The 20,807-nt window shown below is 44.2% G+C and overlaps 1 protein-coding gene across 3 annotated transcripts in view; it reads left to right on the top strand.

Moving 5' to 3' along the window:
• LOC121277892 (cullin-9) overlaps positions 1–20,807 on the top strand; it is a 301,897-nt gene that overhangs the window by 185,162 nt on the left and 95,928 nt on the right. For all 3 annotated transcript variants that reach the window (XM_041187673.1, XM_041187674.1, XM_041187672.1), the window contains exons 17-22: positions 4,046–4,141; positions 4,363–4,538; positions 10,511–10,644; positions 11,302–11,487; positions 16,250–16,374; positions 18,378–18,560. In XM_041187673.1, coding sequence (XP_041043607.1) covers positions 4,046–4,141; positions 4,363–4,538; positions 10,511–10,644; positions 11,302–11,487; positions 16,250–16,374; positions 18,378–18,560 — 900 coding nt within the window. The remainder of the gene's footprint in view (positions 1–4,045; positions 4,142–4,362; positions 4,539–10,510; positions 10,645–11,301; positions 11,488–16,249; positions 16,375–18,377; positions 18,561–20,807) is intronic.

Below are 20,807 nucleotides of genomic sequence, written 5' to 3'. Positions count from 1 at the left end.
ACAGCCCCGGAACGTGCTCCCACACACATCCAATTCCTTTCCTTACTCACATTCCTGGAACGTGCTCACATGCAGGTCTGATTCCTCTCCTTACTCACAGCCCCGGAACGTGCTCCCACACGTGTCCGATTCCTCTCCTTACTCACAGCCCCGGAACATGTTCCCATGCAGGTCCGATACCTCTCCTTACTCACAGTCCCGGAACATGTTCCCACGCAGGTCCGATTCCTCTCCTTACTCACAGACCCGGAACGTGCTCACATGCAGGTCCGATTCCTCTCCTTACTCACAGACCTGGAACGTGCTCACATGCAGGTCCGATTCCTCTCCTAATTCACATTCCCAGAACATGTTCCCACGCAGGTCCGATTACTCTCCTTACTCACAGACCCGGAACGTGCTCCCACACATGTCCGATCCTCTCCTTACTCACAGCCCCGGAACATGCTCCCATGCATGTCCGATTCCTCTCCTTACTTACAGCCCCGGAACGTGCTCCCACACATGTCTGATTCCTCTCCTTACTCACAGCCCCGGAACATGCTCCCATGCAGGTCCGATTCCTCTCCTTACTCACAGACCCGGAACGTGCTCACACACATTCCGACTCATCTCGCCCTCGGAAGGTAAGTGAAAGGCCCCAAGCCTCAGCCTCTCTTTATTCACAGTCCCAGAACGTGCTCCCACACATGTCCTACTCCTCTCGCCCCGAAAGGCCCCAAGCCTCAGCCTCTCTTTATTCACAGTCCCAGAACGTGCTCCCACACATGTCCGACTCCTCCTGCCCTCGGAAGGTAAGCTTTCACAGAAGGTTCAAGATGGCAACTCACCACCACCCTCTCGAGGGCAATTAGGGATGGGCATTAAATGCTGGCCTAGCCAGCGACGCCAACGTCGCATGAAAGAATAAAAATAACATACACACAAATAGACAGTCACCTGCTTGAGGGATCCATGGAATGTTTTCAGTACCGCTGAATTTGATTGTGTCACCTTGTTTCAGCAGTTTTATTTTCCTTTTTGAATCTTGTTTGGCTTTACTTTCAATTTGGGGATGTAGTTTATTACATTTCACATGACATTTTTGGCTCACATGTTCCAGTGCTCCATTGGAACAGATCACGAAATTCTGATGATACAGGATTCTCAATGAAATTTTTAAAAGAAAGAAACAAAATTGTGACAATAAAGTCCTTGCAGTTCATATTCAGTCCAGCACAACAGCTTCGTCTCTTGCCTGGGGACTGGTGGGAGGAAGCCTGCTCCTCAGCACTAATGCCTACTCCTACAGGTGTAACTTGTGCTGTGGATGGCTGAGATTTGATGGATGTCAGGGCATATCTTCTGCCAGACTACCACTCTGGTTTGGAGCCATGTGATCCCCCTGGCTCTGGGCTGACTAATGGATTAATGTCTCATAGCCTGTTGATTTTCTGGCCTGGATCTGACTCACTTTGATTGTGTCATCCCAAGGTTACAGGGATGTGGCTACAAAATAATCAGGGTTGGACAATAAATATTCCAGGGTACACAACATTTCGAAAAGACAGACAGAATGGAAAAAGGAGAAAGGAGCCCTGCTGATAAGGATGGGCTAAAGGTGGTAGTATAAAAGGATCTTAGCCAAGATCAGGAAGTAGAATCAGTATGGATGGATATTAGGAATAACAAAGTTCAGAAAATAGTGGTGGAAATAGTTTACAGGCACTCTAACAGTAGTTATATCATTGCACAAAGCATTAAGCATAAAATCGCAGAATTGTTACAGCGCAGAAAGAGAACATCAGCCCGTCGTGTCTGTGCCAGCTCCCTGAATGAGCAATTCAGCTGGTTCCATTCCCCCTCCTCCTCCCTGTAACCCTACACATTCTTCCATTTCAGACAATAATCCAAATCCCTCTTGAATGCCTCAATTGAACCTGCCTCCACCACAGTCTCAGGCAGTGCATTCCAGATCTTAACCGCTTGCTGCGTGAAAATATTTCTCGTGTCTCTGTTGCTCCTTTTGCCAATTAGCTAGTATGCAGGCACAGCATGTAATTAGGAGAGCTGATAGGATGTTATCGTTTATTCTGAGAAGAATTGAGTACAAAAGTAGGGAGGTAATGCTTCAGGTATGCAGGGCATTGGTGTGACTACATCTGGAGTACTGTGTACAGTACTGGTCTCCTTATTTAAGAAAAGATGCATATGCATTAGAAGCAGCTCAGAGAAGGTTTACTAGACGAATACCAGTAATGAACGGGTTGTCTTATGAGGAAAGATTGGACAGGTTAGGCTTGTATCCACTGGAGTTTTGAAGAGTAAGAGATTATTTGATCAAAATCTTTAAGATCCTGAGGGGTCTTGACCGAGTGGATGTGGAGAGGATGTTTCCTCTTGTGGGAGAATCTAGAACTAGGGATCACGGTTTAAAAATAAGGAGTCGCTTATTTAAGACAGAGATGAGGAGAAATTTTTTCTGAGGGTCATGAGTCTTTGGAACTCTTTCTCAAAAGGCAGTGGAAGCAGGATCTCTGAATGATTTTAAGGCAGAGCTAGATAGGTTCTTGATTAACAAGGTTGGGGAGAAAGATTATTGGGGGTAGGTGGGAGGTTACAATCAGATCATCTATGATCTTATTGAATGGCAGAGTAGGCTCAAGAGGCCAAGTGGCCTCCTCCTGCTCCTTGTTCATATGTTCGTAATTACTATAAACCTGTGTCCTCTCATTCTCAACCCTTCCACCAATGGGAACAGTTTTTCCCTATCTACTCTGTCCCGACCTCTCTTGATTTTGGATGCCCCTATCAGATCTCCTCTTAACCCTCTCTTCAAGAAAAAGAGTCCCAACTTCTCCAATCTGCCTACATAACTGAAGTTCCTCAGGCTTGGAACCATTCTCATGAATCTTTTCTGCTTTCTCTCTAATGCCTTCACATCTCTCCGACAGTGTGATGTCCAGAACTGGACACAATATTTCAGTTGAAGCTGAACTAGTGTTTTATACAAGTTAATATGACCTCCTTGCTTTTGTATTTTATGCCCCTATTAACAAAGCCTCGGATACTGTATGCTTTATTAATCGCTTTCTCAACCTGTTCTGCCACCTTCAATGATTTATGCACTTGTATACCCAGGACTCTCTGCCCCTGTACCCCCTTTAGAGTTGAACCCTTTGTTTCATATTACCTCTCCATGTTTTTCCTTCACGTTTCTCTGCAGTTAATTTCATCTGTTACCTGTCCACTCATTCCACCAACCTGTCCATGTTCTTGTGAACTTCTATGCTATCTACTCTTCAGTTCACAATGCTTTCAAGTTTCGTATCATCTGTAATCTGGGTCAAAAGTCCTGGAACTCCCTCCCTAACAGCACTGTGGGTGTACCTATACCACATGGACTGCAGCGGTTCAAGAAGGCAGCTCACCATCACCACCTCAAGGGCAATTGGGGATGGGCAATAAATGCTGGCCCAGCCAGCGAAGCCCACATCCCGTGAATGAATTTTTAAAAAATTTTGAAATTGTGTCCTGTACACCAAAGATCTAGGTCATGAATATATTTCAGGAAAAGCAAGGATTCCATCATTGACCCCTGAGAACTCCAATGCAAACCTTCCTCCTTTCCTCCTGGATAAAGTCCCCCTGCCCATTATTCAGATTTAGCTGGATTCAATCCCTCAGTTCATTATTGGGATTTAGCTCCATAAAACCCCTCTGTGCACTGTTGGGAGTTTTGGTAGTTGTTAAAGGTCCAATGGTATGAATCCAGGTACAGCAGAGTATATATCCCTCAATCAACACCAAAAATTAGCCAGTCATTAATGTCAATGCTTAGATAGGACTTTGTCTTGTGTAAAATGCCTGCTGCCATTATCTACCTAAGTCACCAAAGTATTTCCTTTTGTGTGAAGCATTGAGTTTCTGAGAGAGAAGGATGTGTCTTTTTAGCCATTAGCATTTGGCTGTCAACACAGTAGAGTTGTACATTAAGAAATACCATATGCTGCAACATGTCCTTGTTTAGAGACTTCTCACTTCTTGAGCTTGCCTTTGATTACAGGTGAATGTGGCACCCACTGCCAGCCGTGTTTTACTGCTAGAGAATATGACTCGTTACTGGGCAATTATCCAGATTCGGATTAAGCGATGCCAGCAGGTAGATGCTTTGACTATTTTGGACTCTTATAATATATCATTAGGGTTGTTATTGTTGAAGTAACGATAACACATTTATTAACATAACTTGTTTTCAAAATTCCATGTATTCTTCGGTTTCTTCCTTTACTGGCTTCATATTTGCTGTGCAGAAATATTATTTAAATAGAGTAGCTGGAGCAGACTGCTACGTCTAATTAATCATTTGATTTCCAAAATCAGGGTGGCATTGATACTCGTGTTCACGGATTTGAAGTTTTGGGGCCAAAGCCAACCTTCTGGCCAGTATTCAAGGAGCAACTTTGCAGTCGGACGTACCTCTTCTACACAACGAAGGCGCACACTTGGTGTCAGGAGATTCAGGAGGATAGGATGCAGCTGCTGCAGCTTTTCAACAGGTAAGTGACCCAGCAAGTGTGGTACAATAAAATCAGAATAGGAATCCATGGTTGGATGCTGGACCACGCTAAACAGACAGCATCTGTAGAGAGGTGTCACACAAAAAGTTAGGATGCAGGAAAGGTCTCATGGAGTTGGGGGTAATATATTAGAGGATTGGTTAATGGACGGGAAGCAGAGAGTTGGATAAATAGGGCATTTTCAAATTGGCAGACTGTAAATAGTGGAGTGCCACAAGGATTAGTGCTGGAGCCTCAGCTATTAACAATTTTTATTCTCTTTGTGGGGTATGGGTGTCACTGGCTAGGTCAGCATTTATTGCCCATCCTTAATTGCCCTTGAGAAGGAACTGCTGTGGTCTATATGGCGTAAGTGCACCCACAGTGCTGTTAGGAAGGGAATTCCAGGATTTTGACCCAGTGACAGTGAAGGAACTTAGACAGAGAGTACTGTATCTAAGTTTACTGGGAAGCTTTTTGAGGATGTCAGCTGTGCGGAAGACACAGAGGCTGCAAAGAGATAGGCAGACTGAGTAGACAACAAAGCAACCATAAAATTTGAGAAGTATGATGTTATTCATTTTGGTAAAAAGAATAGAAAAGTAGAATATTTTTTAAAAGGCATGAAACTTTTAAATGTTGATGTTCAGAGAGACTTAGGTGTACAAGGAACTCAAAGTTAGCAAGCATATACAGCAAGCAATTAGGAAGGCAAGTGGCGTGGTTGTCTTTGTTGGAAGAGGATTGGAGTGCAAAAATATGCAAGTCTTGCTACAGTGGTAGAAGACTATGGTGAGATCCGACCTGGAGCACTTTGTGCATTTTCATCTCCATATTTAAGGAAGGTTATACTTGCCTAGGAGGCAAAACAGCAAATGTTCACTAGATTAGTTCTTGGGGTGAGAGGGTTGAGTAAATTGGCCCCATATTCACAGAATCACAGTGCAGAAGAGGCCCTTCGGCCCATCGAGTCTGCACCAACACGTGAGAAACACCTGACCTACCTACCTAGTCCCATTTACCAGCACTTGGCCCATAGCCTTGAATGTTATGACGTGCCAAGTGCTCATCCAGGTACTACTTAAAGGATGTGAGGCAACCCACCTCCACCACCCTCCCAGGCAGTGCATTCCAGACCGTCACCACCCTCTTGGTAAAAAAAGTTTTTCCTCACATCCCTCCTAAACCTCCTGCCCCTCACCTTGAACTTAAGCCCCCTTGTGACTATCCCTTCAACTAAGGGGAACAGCTGCTCCCTATCCACCCTGTCCATGCCCCTCATAATCTTGTACACCTCAATCAGGTTGCCCCTCAGTCTTCTCTGCCCCAACAAAAACAACCCAAGTCTATCTAACCTCTCTTCATAACTTAAATGTTTCATCCCAGGCAACATCCTGGTGAATCTCTTCTGCACCCCCTCCAGTGCAATCATATCCTTCCTATAATGTGGCGGCCAGAACTGCACGCAGTACTCCAGCTGTGGCCTCACCAAGGTTCTATACAACTCCAACATGACATCCCTACTTTTGTAATCTATGCCTCGATTGCTAAAGGCAAGTGTCCCATATGCCTTTTTCATCGCCCCATTAACATGCCCCTCTCCCTTCAGAGATCAATGGACACACACGCCAAGGTCCCTTTGTTCCTCAGAACTTCCTAGTGCCATGCCGTTCATTGAATACTTCCTTGTCAAATTACTCCTTCCAAAGTGTATCACCTCACACTTTTCAGGGTAAAATTCTGTCTGCCCATTTGACCATCCCGTCTGTATCTTCCTGTAGCCCCAGACACTCAACCTCACTGTTAACCAACCAGCCAATCTTTGTGTCATCCGCAAACTTACTAATCCTACCCCCTACATAGTCATCTATGGCATTTATATAAATGACAAATAATAGGGAACTGAGCACAGATCCCTGTGCTACGCCACTGGACACTGGCCTCCAGTCACTAAAGCATCCTTCTGTCATCACCCTCTGCCTCCTACAACCAAGCCAATTTTGAATCCATCTTATCAAATTACCCTGTATCCCATGTGCATTTGCCTTCTTTATAAGTCTCCCATGTGGGACCTTGTCAAAGGCTTTGCTGAAATCCATATAAACTACATCAACTGCACTACCCTCATCGACACACCTGGTCATCTCCTCAAAAAATTCCATCAAATTTGTTAGGCATGACCTCCCTCTGACAAGGCCATGCTGACTGTCCCTGATGAAACTTTGCCTCTCCAAGTGGAGATAGATTCTCTCCTTCAGAACTTTCTCCAATAATTTCCCTATCACTGATGTAAGACTCACTGGCCTGTAGTTCCCTGGCTTATCTCTACAACTCTTCTTAAATAGCGGAACCACATTAGCTGTTCTCCAGTCCTCTGGCACCTCCCCCATGGCCAGAGAGAAATTAAAAATTTGGGTCAAAGCCCCTGCGATCTCCTCCCTTGCCTCCCTCAGCAGTCTGGGACCCAAATCATCCGGACCTGGAGATTTGTCCACTTTTAAGCCTGCCAACATCTCGAATACCTTGTCACTCCCTATATCAATTTGCTTAAGAACCTCGCAGTCTCTCTCCCCGATACCTTAATCCTCATTATCTTGGGTGAAGACGGACGTGAAGTTTTCAATCAACACTCTAGTGATATCCTCTGGCTCCACTCATAGATTGCCCCCTTGGTCCCTTATGGGCCCTACTCTTTCCCTGGTTATCCTCTTCCCATTGACATACTTTTAGAATATCTTGGGATTTTTCCTACTTTTACCAGCCAGAGCTTTCTCATATCCCCTCTTTGCTCTCCTAATTGCTTTCTTAAGCTCCATCCTGCACTTTCTGTACTCCACTAATGCCTCTGCTGATTTGCTTCCCTTGTACCTGCTAAAAGCCTCTCTTTTCCTTCTCATCGTAACCTGAATATCTCTGGTCAGCCATGGTTCTCCGGTCTTGTTACTCCTTCCTGTCGCCCTAGAGGGAATATGTTGAGCCTGTACCCTCCTCATTTCCTTTTTGGACACCACCCCTCACTGTTTCTCTGTCGATTTCCCCACAAGTAACTGTTCCCAGTCTACCTTGGCCAGATCCTGCCTTATTTTACTAAAATCCACTCTCCCCCAAAACATTTTTTTGCAACTTGTCGATTTTTTTGTCCATAACAAAACTTAAACTGTACCTTGTTGTGGTCGCTATCGCTAAAATGCTCGCCCACCACCATCTCAGCCACCTGTCTGGCTTCATTCCCCAGAATTAGGTCCAGCAATGCACCGTTCCTTGTTGGACCCTATACATATTGACCTAAGATGTTCTCCTGTACACATTTCAAGAAATCCACTCCATTCAAGCCCTTAACACTATGTCTGTCCCAATTAATGTTGGGAAAGTTGAAATCACCTAATATAATTACCCTATTATTATTTTTACACACCTCCGCAAATTGTGCACATATTTGCTCCTCAATTTCCCACTGACTATCTGGGGTCTATAATAAACACCTAACAATGTGGCTGCCCCTTTTTTTATTCCTAAGCTCTACCCACAAAGCTTCATTTGATGCCCCCTCCAAGATATTATCTCTCCTTACTGCAGTAACTGACTCCTTAACTAATAATGCAATGCCTCCTCCTCTTTTACCCCCTTCCCTGTCTCGCCTGAAGATTCTATATCCTGGAATGTTGAGCTGGCAATCCTGCCCCTCCCTCAACCACATCTCAGTGATGTCTGCTATATCACAATTCCACACGTCAATCCTCACCCTTAACTCTTCCGTTTTACCTGTAATACTCCTGGCATTAAAGTAAAGGCCATCCAGCCTTGCCTTACTCCCTTGAAGCTTAATGTAGCTGTACTCCCTCTGACTTGATTGTTTTACTGTATTATGATGTGTCCCTATTCTGCTAACATTCTGTGTCCCCTCCCCCTGCCGAATTAGTTTAAACTCCTCCCAACAGCACTAGCAAACCCGCCCGTAAGGATGTTAGCCCCGCTCTGGTTCAGATGTAGACCGTCCCGCTTGTACAGGTCCCACCTTCCCCAGAAATGGACCCAGTGATCCAGGAATTAAAAACCCTCCCTCCTGCACTGACTGTTAAGCCACGTATTCATCTGTGCTATTCTCCTATTTCTGAGCTCACTAGCACGTGGCACTGTGAATAATCCAGAGATTACAACCCGAGAGGTCTTGCTTTTTAGTCTACTGCCTAACTCCCTGAATTCTTGATGCAAGACCTCATCCCTCTTTCTACCTATGTCATTGGTACCAACATATATCATGACCTTTGCCTTATCACCCTCACCCTTCAGGATGCCCTGTAGCTGTTCAGTGATATCCCGGACCCTGGCACCAGGGAGGCAACATACCATCCTGGAGTAAAGTTAACGGCTACAGTAGTGCCTATCTGTTCCCCTGACTATTGAATCCCATATTACTATTGCTCTTCCTCCCTTCCTCCCCTCCTGTACAGACAGGCCAGAAGCTTGGCTGTGTCTGCACTCCCTGGAGGAACCAGCGCCCTCATCAGCTTCCAAAATGGAATACCGAATTGTGAGCTGGACCCCAGAGGACTCCTGAACTACCTGCCTGTTTCTCTTGGACTGCCTGGTGGTCCCCCATTCCGTTCCTTCCTCAAGTCCCTTCAGCTGTGGTGTGACCACCTCTCTAAATGTGCTATCCAGGATGCTCTCAGACTCGTGGATGCTCCACAGTGTCCCCAGCTGCCGGTCCAGCTCTGAAACCTGAGCTTCCAGAAGCTGCAGCTGGGTACATGTCCTGCACACATGCTGATCCCGGGCACTGGAAAAGTCCCTGGCTTCCCGCATGGAGCACGAGGAGCACACCACGGCTTTGAGCTCTCCTTCCATGACTTATCCCTTTAAATTAAACCTTTTAAGTCAATTACTCTAGGGCCCTTCTTTCCTGATCCTCGTTACTGCAGAGTATACAAACCACAAAACCACATATTCTCTGGGGTTTGAAGAATGAGCGGTGATCTTACAGAAACATATAAGATTCTGAAGGGGCTCGACAGGGTAGACACTGAAAGGCTGTTTCCCCTGGCTGGGGAATCTAAAACATGAGAACACAGTCCTAGGATAAAGGGGTGATCATTTAGTACTGAGATAAGGAAAATCTCTTCTCTCAAAAAGGATGTGAATCTTGGGAATTCTGTAGTCAAGGAGGCCGTGGATGCTCCTTTGTTGAGCCAATTCAAGACCGAGAATTTTGGTCTCTTGGAATCAAAGGATATGGGGAATTGTCAGGAAACTGGAGTGAAGCAGAAGATCAGCCATGATTGTATTGAATGGCAGAGCAGTCTCGGAATCTACTCCTTCTACTTCTTACATTCTCATGAGAGAAAGACAAATGAATGTTTTGGACCTTTCCAAAATGGTCTTAGTGAATTGAAATGTTCCACTGAGCATTTCCAACTTTTTCAATCTTAGTTTTCCCAGCATCTGAAGTTTTATCCTTTTGGTTTATTTTGGATCTATAGATGCTAGTATATTGGAGTCTTTAGTTGACATTTTAGCCAATCCAATGGAAGGTCTCATGAAGACCCCCATTTATTAAGTAGACAAAGTAACCTGATTTTTTTTCTCTGTCTGCAACATATCGCAAACCATAGACTCTTAACTTACCTCAGGTAAGTTTCTGCAAAAAATAAACTAATATATGTGAAGAGATCATTTATACAGCGTTGCGTATGTGACAGTGAAACTAAGCACTTTCAAAAGGGAAGGTTCTAGGAACCAATCAAATAATTTTTATGTCTGGTGAGATGCCCTATGAACTTATTTCCCAATACATTGAAGATTTTTACCTCTATATCTCCCAGGAGTGATTCCACACATCTGCCAGTAATGAATAAAAACATGTCCCTTTTAGTATTGAACTGTAATCCCAAGAAATGTAACTTGTGACTCAATCAGAAAGATTTGTATTTGTGATAGATGTATGGAAAATGAGTAGCTTCATTTCTTCACAGGTTAAACAGTGCTTTGCGACATGAGCAGATGTTTGCTGATCGTTTCCTTCCAGATGCAGAGGCAGCTGAAGCATTGGGACGGACATGTTGGGAGGCTTTGATCAATCCCATTGTATTCAGTATTACAGCTTTGGGTATGTATCACAAACTAAGGTTATGGACCAGCAACTTTATGACACACGGACTTCAACAATGTATTTTTTGTTTTCCTTTGCTGCCCTCATGCTACAAAGTTTCCCAGTAATGAGAAGGCACAAACTGAAGGTAATCATAAAAAAGTAAATGTGAAGTTAGAAAAAACATTTAGGGTGATTAAGAAGTGAAATTATCAGCCATAAATTGTTGGTAAAAGAGAACCCCTCCATTTGTTTAAAAGTGAATTACTCAGTTGCTTAACTAAGTGGAATATTAGAGCATGAGGAATGAACAGGGCAGTGGGATTCGATTAGGCAGCTTGTGTGGGGGAAGCATTGGTACAAATTCAGTATGCCAAATGGCCTGCTCCTGTGCTGCAACATTCTAAAGTTCTGGCGTTTATCACTAGTGGTGAGAACAAGTTAAGGTGATGAATGAAGAGTGTGTCACGCACCATTAAAGTATCACATGCCATTGAAGAACATTGGGTTTGGTGTTTTTTTTCCTCCCCTGTCTATCATGCATATGTCAATGCACTGAATGCACCTTGTGACAACACAGTATGCTCTGATGGCAAAGCTGATCAATTGCCTATAAATTGTCATCTTACATGTTTATTTTGATGTCATTGTTATAATTCCATTGTCTTGCTTCAGACAACAGTAACCCTAGTCCATTATCCTGGCTACTGAGTGAATACCTGGAGAATTCAGAAGTCTTGAAGCGGAGCAAAGGCCGAGCTGCCATATTTAATTCCAGGGTTCGACGCCTCTGTCACCTTCTGGTTCATGTAGATACCAGCCGGATGGAAACAGAGGAGCTAAAACCAACTGCTAAACCTGGTAAGGGTACTGGCCATGGATAAAACCCACTGTGTATTATGTTTTCATGAACTTCAGTGAGCCTATTATAAAACTGGAAAGTAGTTTTAGAAAGAAAGAGCAAACTTGTATTGATACTGTCCTTTATCACCTCTCTCATGTCCTGAAGTGCTTTTTGTGAAATGAATTGTTTTGAAGTATTGTCACTGTCAGCATTCCTTGCTTTTTTACTCATCATTGTCTGCAAAACAAAAGCAGAATTACCTGGAAACTCTGCAGGATCTATTATAGTGTTTATAAGTTGTCACTGTGTGAAGTTGAGGGATTTTTTTGTGCCAAAAATATTGCTATCAAAGAATGCCTGTGGAGCTGAATTTGAATATTTACACTTTGGACTCGTAAAGGATTCACCTTGTTGGATATATCACATTTACACTTTAGAATAGAAAGGAAAATTAAACTTTACCAGCTGCTTGCTCTATTAATCTGGAGGAAACAATAGTTTTATTACTATGTTGATTAAGGGTACTATTATAGTGCTGGAAAGAGAAAATGTTCTAGAGGGGCCAAGGACAGAATCTTTGATTAGAGCTAAGAAACAACAGAAGTATCATTAGAGTACTGGGCGTATTTTATAGGCCACCAACTGGTGAGAAAGACATGGAGGAACAGATTTGCAAAGACATTACAGGGAGGATCTCTAAGCTGCCTGGAGCACTGACTGTGGAGTTTGCCTTCCGATGCCTCTGGGGACCTGGAGGCTAACTGGAAAATTCAATTTGGCCTCCAACCATAGGCCTTAAAGTGGCTCAGCTGGTTATGCCCCACTTGCAATTGAGTAGCCCTGCTGCTTCCATCTCACCTCCAGGAAAATGGTCCAGGCGAGGAATGGAAGTGGGAAACTTGCATGCCAGCTGACGCTGTGAAATTCAGTGCTCATCTGCCTATCTACCTGCCTCATCAAGGACTAAAAATTCAGCCCTCACTATCTAAATTTGGAGGAGTTCCATTTGTCAGCATCATTGTCCTTCATCTTATCACATTTGGGCTGAATGGCCAGTTTCTGAGCTGCAGACTGTGTAATTTTATGTCAAAAATAAAGGACATCAAAGCAGGTTGTAGCATTCAGGGGAGCCGTTGGACTGCTGGGTGTAACTTAAGTCGCATGCACTGAGCTTTCTATTACGAACAAGCTGCTTGAGGGAGGGAGAAGGAAAATCAAAAGTGGAGTCTCAGCTGTCTCAACTATCCTTAAATAAAAGCAGCACAGTGAAGAGACGATTTTTTTATTCTTTTGTGGGATGTGGACATCATTGGCAAGGCCAGTATTGGTTGCCCATTCCTAATTGCCCTTGAACTGAGTGGCTTGCAGAGGGTAATTGAGCTGCCTTGGGTCTGGAGTCACATGTAGCCCAGAGCAGGTAAGGGTGGCAGATTTCTTTCCCTAAAAGGCATTATAGAACCTGATGGGTTTTTACAACAATTGATGATAATTGTCATGATCACAATTACTGAGACTAGCTTTATATTCCAGGCTTATTAATTGAATTTAAATTCCACCAGCTGTCATGGTGGGATTTGAACCTGTGTCCCCAGAGTTACTAATCCAGTGACATTACCACTACACCATCACCTCCCCACATATTCTTTGATGTGAGCCTTGGGTTGGATAAAATGGGCCTTGCAGTATAGAAGCTCATTAAAATGATGCTGTGCTGAGTCTACTGTCTGTACTGGGTGTGTATTAAGTGTCAGTCATGGCTCAGTTGGCAGCACTCTCTCCACAATGTTTCAGGTTCAAGTTCCACTCCTGGGTTTGAGCGTAAAAATCAAGGCTGATGCTCCAGTGCGTTGCTGAGAGTATTATGCAATATCGGAGGTGCAGTCTTTTGGATGAGCTGTTAAACTGAGGCCCATCTCCCTACTCAGTTGGATATAAAAGATCTCTCAGAACTAGGAGTTATCCCTGGTGTCCTGCCCAACATTAGTCCCTCAATCAACATCACAAAAACAAATTATCTGGTCATTATCACATTGCTCTTTGTAGCAGTTTGCTGTGTGCAAATTGGTTGCTGTGCTTCCTACATTACAACAGTGACTACACTTCAAAAAGTACTTCACTGGCTGTAAAGTACTTTGAGAACTCCATGGTCATGAAAAGCACTATGTAAACGTTTTTCCTTTCTTTTCATAATTCATTTGACTTTTCTTCAGTCATTAGTAATTAATGCAATTATTGTACTTTAGGAGAAAATTTAGGGACAGTGCTCAATGTATCTTAAGGTTTAGGTTGGCTATGGAAAAGAACAAAGAATAATCCAGAGTAAGAGGAATTAACTGAGAGAAAGCCGACTTCAGTGGGGTAAGAATAGATCTGGGCCAAATAAAATGGTAACCAAACAATGAGCTACCTTTAAAGAAGATAATTCAGGCACAGTCAAGGTGTATTCGCAGGAAGAGGAAAGGTTGGGCAAACAAAACTGGAGCTCTCTGGATGACAAAAGAAATAGAGACTAAGCTGAAGGAGAAAGTGTGCTTATGACAGATGTCAGGTGGATAATATAAGTGAGAACCAGGCTGAATATAGAATGTTCTGTGGGAAGATGAAAAAGCAAATAAGAGAAGCAAAGATGGAGTATGAAAAGAGACTGCCACCTAACATAAAAGGGAATCCCAAAGCCTCCTATAGGCATATAAATAGTAAAAGGGTGGTAAAAGAAGGAGTAGGACTGATTAAGGACCAATAAAGGGATTCCGACATGGAGGCAGGGGGAATAGCTGAGGTATGCTACCCAGGCCATGGTGAAAAAGGACATAATTAGTACACTAGAAGATTTTAAGGAGAAAGTGTTGGATAGGCTGTCTATATTTAAAAGTTGATAAAGGACCAGGACCGGATGAGGTGCATCCAATGATGCTGAGGGAAGTGAGACTGGAAGTTGCTGAGGCACTGACCATAATTTTCTAGTCTTTTTTGGACTCGGGTGGTCCTAGAGAACTGGAGAAGTGCAAATATTACACCCTTATTCAAAAAAGGATGTAAAGTCAAGCCCAGCAACAATAGGCCGGTCAATTTAACTTATGTTACGGGGGAACATTTAGAAACAATAATTTGGGACAAAATAGTCACATGGACAAATGCGGGTTAATTATGGAAAGCCAGCACGGATTTGTTCAGGGAAAATTGTGTTTAACTAACTTGGAGTTTTTTGAAGAGGTAACAGAGAGGGTTGATGAGGGTAATGCTGTTGATGTGGTGTACATGGACTTCCAAAATGCATTTGATACAGCGCCACACAACAGACTTGTGAGGAAAGTTATAGATCATGCAATGAAAGGGACAACAGCAACATGAAAATGAAATTGGCTGAGTGACGGGATTTTTTTTGGACTGGAGGAAGGTTAGTAGTGGAGTTCCCCAGGTACCCTTGCTCTTCCTGATGTATGTTAATGACCTAGACCTTGATGTACAGATTTAAAAATTTGTGGATGATAAAAAACTTGGAAGCATTGTGAAATGTTAGGAGGATGGTGTAGAACTTCAAAAGGACACACAGAAGTTGGTGAAATGGGTGGACAAGTGGCAGATGAAGTTCAATGTGGAATAATGTGAAGTGATTCATTTTTGTAGGAAGAACATGGAGAGACAATATAAAGTAAAGGGTAAAATTCTGAAAGGGGTACAAGACCAGAGGGACTGAGGTGAATATGTGCATAAGTCATTGAAGGTGGCATGATAGGTTGAGAGAGCTGTTCATAAAGCATACAGTATCTTAGGCTTAATTAATAGAGGCATACAGTACAAGAGCAAGGAGATTATGTTGAATTTGTGTAAGACACTAGTTTGGCTTCAGCTTCAGTTCAAGGCACCACACTAGGAAAGATGTGAAGACATTGGAGAAGGTGCAGAAAAGATTCATGAAAATGGTTCCAGGGAAGAGGAACTTCCGTTACAGATTGGAGAAGTTAGGAGTGTTTTTCTTGGAGAAGAGAAGCCTGAGAGGTGAGAGGAAAAATTGTTCCCATTCATGAAAGGATTGAAAGGGCACAGATTTAAAGTAATTGGCAAAAAAAGCAAAAATGACGTGAAAACATTTTTCACACAACAAGAGGTTAAGGTCTGGAAAGCACTGCGTGGGAGTGTGGTGGAGGCAGGACCAATTGAGGCGTTCAAAGGGAATTAGACTGTTACCTGAAAAGAGAGAATGCAGGGTTACAGGGAGAAGGTGGGGAAATGGTGAGTTGCTCATTTGGAGAGCCGATGCAGACACGATGGGCTGAATGATGGCCTCCTGCGCTTTAACAATTCTGAGATTCTGCAACAATTGCTTAACTAACTTGCAAGTTCATTACACAGCATGTCTCCACTCCTTGGGTTAATTAGTTCTGATAAGCCCTCTTCCTTCGCAAGTAATTTTAATTGAATTTTGAGTGAAACACAAACTTTTCTTTGCTGTCTCTGTTGTGGTTTTTATTGGTAGGCTGCAGACATTCTGATTTCAGGATGTGGTGGATGCCTTCCTGTTTCCAGAGCTCCATGAACATTGCTGGCTGCCAAGCACACCTGAGTGACTCAGCAGGGAAAGTCTGGCTGAGAATAAAAGTTCTGTGCTGTAAGGGATTGAATGTGACTCATTAGATTGGTGTGGAATGGACAAGATCTTGTTGTTCTTAAAGAAATATCTTCTTTATTGTGAATCTTTTAGAAAATAGGATTTGAAAATAAAAGATGACAGTCAACTGGAGTCGGTCAATCATATAAACATGTGTTTGTACTTTGCAGATGGCAAAAACAGATCAAAAGACAGCAGCAGCAGCACCTCTGGGCCTGTGAAAGGGCAGATGGTGAGCAAGCCCAGCAGCATCTCTGGGATAGCTCAATGTTGGCACGGAGTAGTACAGCAACAGGTAAGGATAGTGATGAGAAATTTGCACTGTTTGCCAGAATTCCAACTTTTAGTTCATGGAATTCCACCCTTGGTAGGATGGAGCATAAAGGAAGAGATAAAGAGAGTTTGTCAGAAAGACACGGTGATAATCATGGGAGATTTTAATTTACATATAGACTGGAAAAGTCCAAGGGGCAAAGGTAGCCTAGATGAGTAGTTCATAGAATGTTTCCGGGGTAGTTTCTTAGGACATCATGTCCAGGAGCCAACCAGAGAGCAGACTGTACTAACCTGGTATTGTGCAATGAGATGGGATTAATTAATGACCTCATGGTGAAGGCGCAGTCACCATGATATAAAAGCAAAATACTGCAGATGCTGGAAATTTGAAGCAAAAACAGAAAGTGCTGGAAAAACTGAGTAGATTTAACAGCATCTGTGGAGAGAAAAATAGAGTTAACGTTTCGAGTCCGTATGACTGTTCTTCAGACCATAATGTGATTGAATTTTACATTCGGTTTGAAGGAGGAGAGGAGTGGGTCTGAGACTGTAGGCAGGACTTTATGTCCCACAGGTGGGCACGTGCTGGACCTGATCTGGCATAAAATTGTGCGCGATGACGTTGGGCAAGCGTCCCCGCATCATCGCACACTGGTATGATATTTTGCTCGGTGGGTATGCGTGGCTGTCAGCGCTGTGCCTGCCATTAATGAATAGGCCACTTAAAGCCATTAACAGGCCATTGACGGTGATTTTTTGTTGCTCGTGTGATTTCGTGCTCGTTGCATGGGCAGGCGGCCAGCTGACATTTTCAAAAACCTCATCCAAGGGCGGGATAAAAAGGGTCAGCAGCATTGACAGTGTGAGTAGTGGCGAGTTTGGTAGATAGTTTGCTGCTGGTAAACTATTGGTACTTGGCAGCTTCATCGCTGTTCAGGGCTCCATTCTTAGCATTTCCAGGCTTCATTTCAGGACGCCTTGGTAACTGCAAGGTCCCTGGAGGATTCAGATCGTGTGGACCCTTCCAGGTATCAGACAGCCTTCCGTTACCCTGGTAATGGGGATGGTGCTCTCTGCTGGTGGCACCTCTTCTGAGGAGAAAGAGAGGGGCAGAAGACAGAGGAGGCCAGGTATCCCAATGCAGCTCCCGGGGGAGGGACCTGACAGAGGAGAATCGCAGGCACAGTGGGTACAGGGCCAGCAGGTAGTCCAAGGCGGAAGGGGCCACAGAAGATGCCACTATCCTGCTGCCAGGGATTACAGGTGGTGATGCAGCTACCTCAATATGTCTGAGGTGCAATGCTGAAGGAGGCTCCACCTCTCAAGGGAGACTGTGACCTCCATCTGTCAGATGATTGGCCCTGAGATCAGCTCTGACTGTGTGGGTGGACACCTCATGCCAGTGACTCTGAGGCTCACAGCGGCCCTCAACTTCTATGTCTCTGGCTCTTTCCAGGGGTCAGTGGGGGATTTTTGCAGAGTCTCCCAATCAGCTGTCCACAGTTGCATGTAGCTGGTGACAGAAGCTCTATTCAGGCGAGCACTGACCTTTATTCTTTACTGTATGGACAAGGTCAGCCAGGCTGAGTGAGCCAGAGGCTTTGCAGCGATTGCTAGGTTCCCCTGTGTCCAGGGTGCCATCGACTGCATACAGGTGGCCATTAGAGTGCCAGTGGGTCAGCCTTTGTCAACTGGAAGGGATTCCACTCCATGAACGTGCAGATAGTGTGCATGAACGTGCAGATAGTGTGCATGAACCTACAGATAGTGTGTGATCACAGGATGCAGATTCTTGAATTTATTGTGTAATTTTGGTGAAGCATTAATATTTGAGAAGTTGTCAGTTGCAGAACTGTTATGTAATTGTATTTTCACTGACCTCATACCTCAAATACATGGCTTAAACATTATCAGCCTCTAGAGGCAGAGTTATGGTACTGCAATTTTAAAATTCACTAAAGAAACATCAGATTGGCAATGGTACTTCCATCGTTTGTTTCTGACAATATTTTTTTCCATTAGGTTAAACGCTTTCTGGATGGGGCTTGGAATTCTCCTGACTTTGTCAAACGTTACAGGGATATGTATTTGAAGTTGAAGAATGCCATGGAGGAACTGTTTGGGCAACAGATGGCCTTTGTGTTAGCACTGCGCAAGGGCTTCGCAGCAGCACTCCTTCAGCTATCCCATCTCACCGCCATGCATGTAAGTGAAAATGTGACCTCCTCACTACTGCATTGTTCACCATTGAACAATTCCAGCTACAACCTGCTCGTCTCACATTGGCATAAGCCATACAATATCCTGTACACACTGAGGTTCTGGGTACAAACTGAACAGAAGAGAATGAAAAATGGGAGCATGTAGGCCATTTGGCCCCTTGAGCCTGCTCCTATTCAATAAGATAGCCTTAATTCCACTTTCCAGCCTGCACCTCTGTAACCTTGGACTCCTTTGTCGAGCCTTGAATGTATTCAATGACCCAGCCTCCACTGGTCTCTGTGGAAGAGAATTCCACTGACCCTCTGAGAGAAGAAATCCCTCCTCATCTCTCTCTTAAATGAAGGACAATTTATTTTTAAACTGTGTGCCCTAATTCTGGATTCTCCCACGAGGGGGAACATCCTCCCAGCATCTACCCCGTGAAGCCCCTCTCAGAGTCTTACATGTTTCAATAAGATCACTCCTCATTCTTCCCATGAGTATAGGCGGTGTAGTGGTAATGTCACTGGACTAGTAATCCAGAGGCCCAGTCTAATGCTCTGGGGACATAGATTCAAAACCCACCATGGCAGCTGTTGGAATTTAAATTCGGTTAATAAATCTGGAATTGGAAGCTAGTCGCAGGTGACCATGAAATTACCATCAGTTTTAAAAACCCATCTGGTTCACTAATGCCCTTTAGGGAAGGAAATCTGCCATCCTTACTTGGTCTGGCCTACATGTGTGCCCAGACTCTGAGCAATGTGGTTGACTCTTAACTGCCCTCTGAAATAGCCTAGCAAGCTCCTCAGTCCAAGGGCAGTTAGAGCTGAAACTCCAGAGGTGGGGTGAGAATGACTGCCCTCGATATCAAGGCAGCATTTGACTGAGTGTGGCATCAAGGACCCTAGTAAAGCTGGAGTCGATGGGAATTGGGGAAAACTCTCCGCTAGTTGGAGTCAGACCTAGCACAAAGAAAGATGTTGAAGGTCAATCAGCTCAGCTCCAGGACATCGCTGCAGGAGGTCCTCAGGGTAGTTCCTTAGGCTCAACCATCTTCAGCTGCTTCATCAATGATCCTTCCATCATTAGGTCAGATGTGGGGATGTTCGCTGATGATTGTACAGTGTTCAGCACCATTCGCAACTCCTCAGATACTGAAGCAGCTCATGTCTGAATGCAGCAAGACCTGCACAATATCCAGGCTTGGGCTGACAATTGGCAGGTAACATTTGTGCAATGTAAGTGTCAGGCAATGACCATCTCCAACAAGAGAGAATCTAACCGTCACTACAAGTGGCTACTAGGGTAGTCAGAGGCTGGGAATTCTGCAACGACTAACTCACCTCCTGACTCCCCAAAGCCTGTCCACTATCTCCAAGAAGTTTAATGGAATACTCTCCACTTGCCTGGATGAATGCAGCGTCAACAACACTTGAGAAGTTTGACACCATCCAGGACAAAGCAGCCCGCTTGATTGACATCCCATCCACGAGCATTCACTCCCTCCACCACCGACGCACAGTAGCAGCAGTGTGTACCATCTACAAGATGCACTGCAAGAACTCACCAAGTCTCCTTGGACAGCACCTTCCAAACCCCTGACCACTACCATGTAGAAGGACAAGGACACTACTGTGTAGAAGGACAAGGGAACACAACCACCTGGAAGTTCCCCTCCAAGCCACTCAACATCCTGACTTGGAACCATATTGCCGTTCCTTCACTGTCGCTGGGTCAAAACCCTGGAACTCCCTCCTTCAAAGCACTGTGGGTGTACCTACACCACATGCACAGTGGCAGCAGTAGCCTGTCTACAAGATATACTACAGCAACTCTCCAAGGCTCATCAACATAATCTTCCAAACCCACAACCTTTACCATCAACCTGCACCATATGGACTTTTGTGGTTCAAGAAGGCAGCTGATCGCCATCTTCTCAAGGGCACTTAGGGATGGGCAATAGATGCTGGCCTAGCCAGCGATGCCCACATCCTGTAATTTAAAAAACTTTCCTCATAAGACAACACCTTCATCTGAGGAATTAGTCCAATTAACCTTATCTGAACTGCTTCCATTGCAAGCATATCCCCCCTTAAGTAAGGTAACCAAAACTGTACACAGTTCTCTAGAGGTAGTCTCAGCAACATTATGTACAGTTGTAGCAATATTTCCCTACTTTTATACTCTGTCCCCCTTGCAATAAAGGGCAACATTCCATTTGCCTTCCTAATTACTTGCTTAACCTGC

Source organism: Carcharodon carcharias, chromosome 5, assembly GCF_017639515.1.
Source record: "Carcharodon carcharias isolate sCarCar2 chromosome 5, sCarCar2.pri, whole genome shotgun sequence".
Classification (NCBI taxonomy): Eukaryota; Metazoa; Chordata; class Chondrichthyes; order Lamniformes; family Lamnidae; genus Carcharodon; species Carcharodon carcharias.
This window is presented reverse-complemented; position numbering and strand designations above follow the sequence as displayed.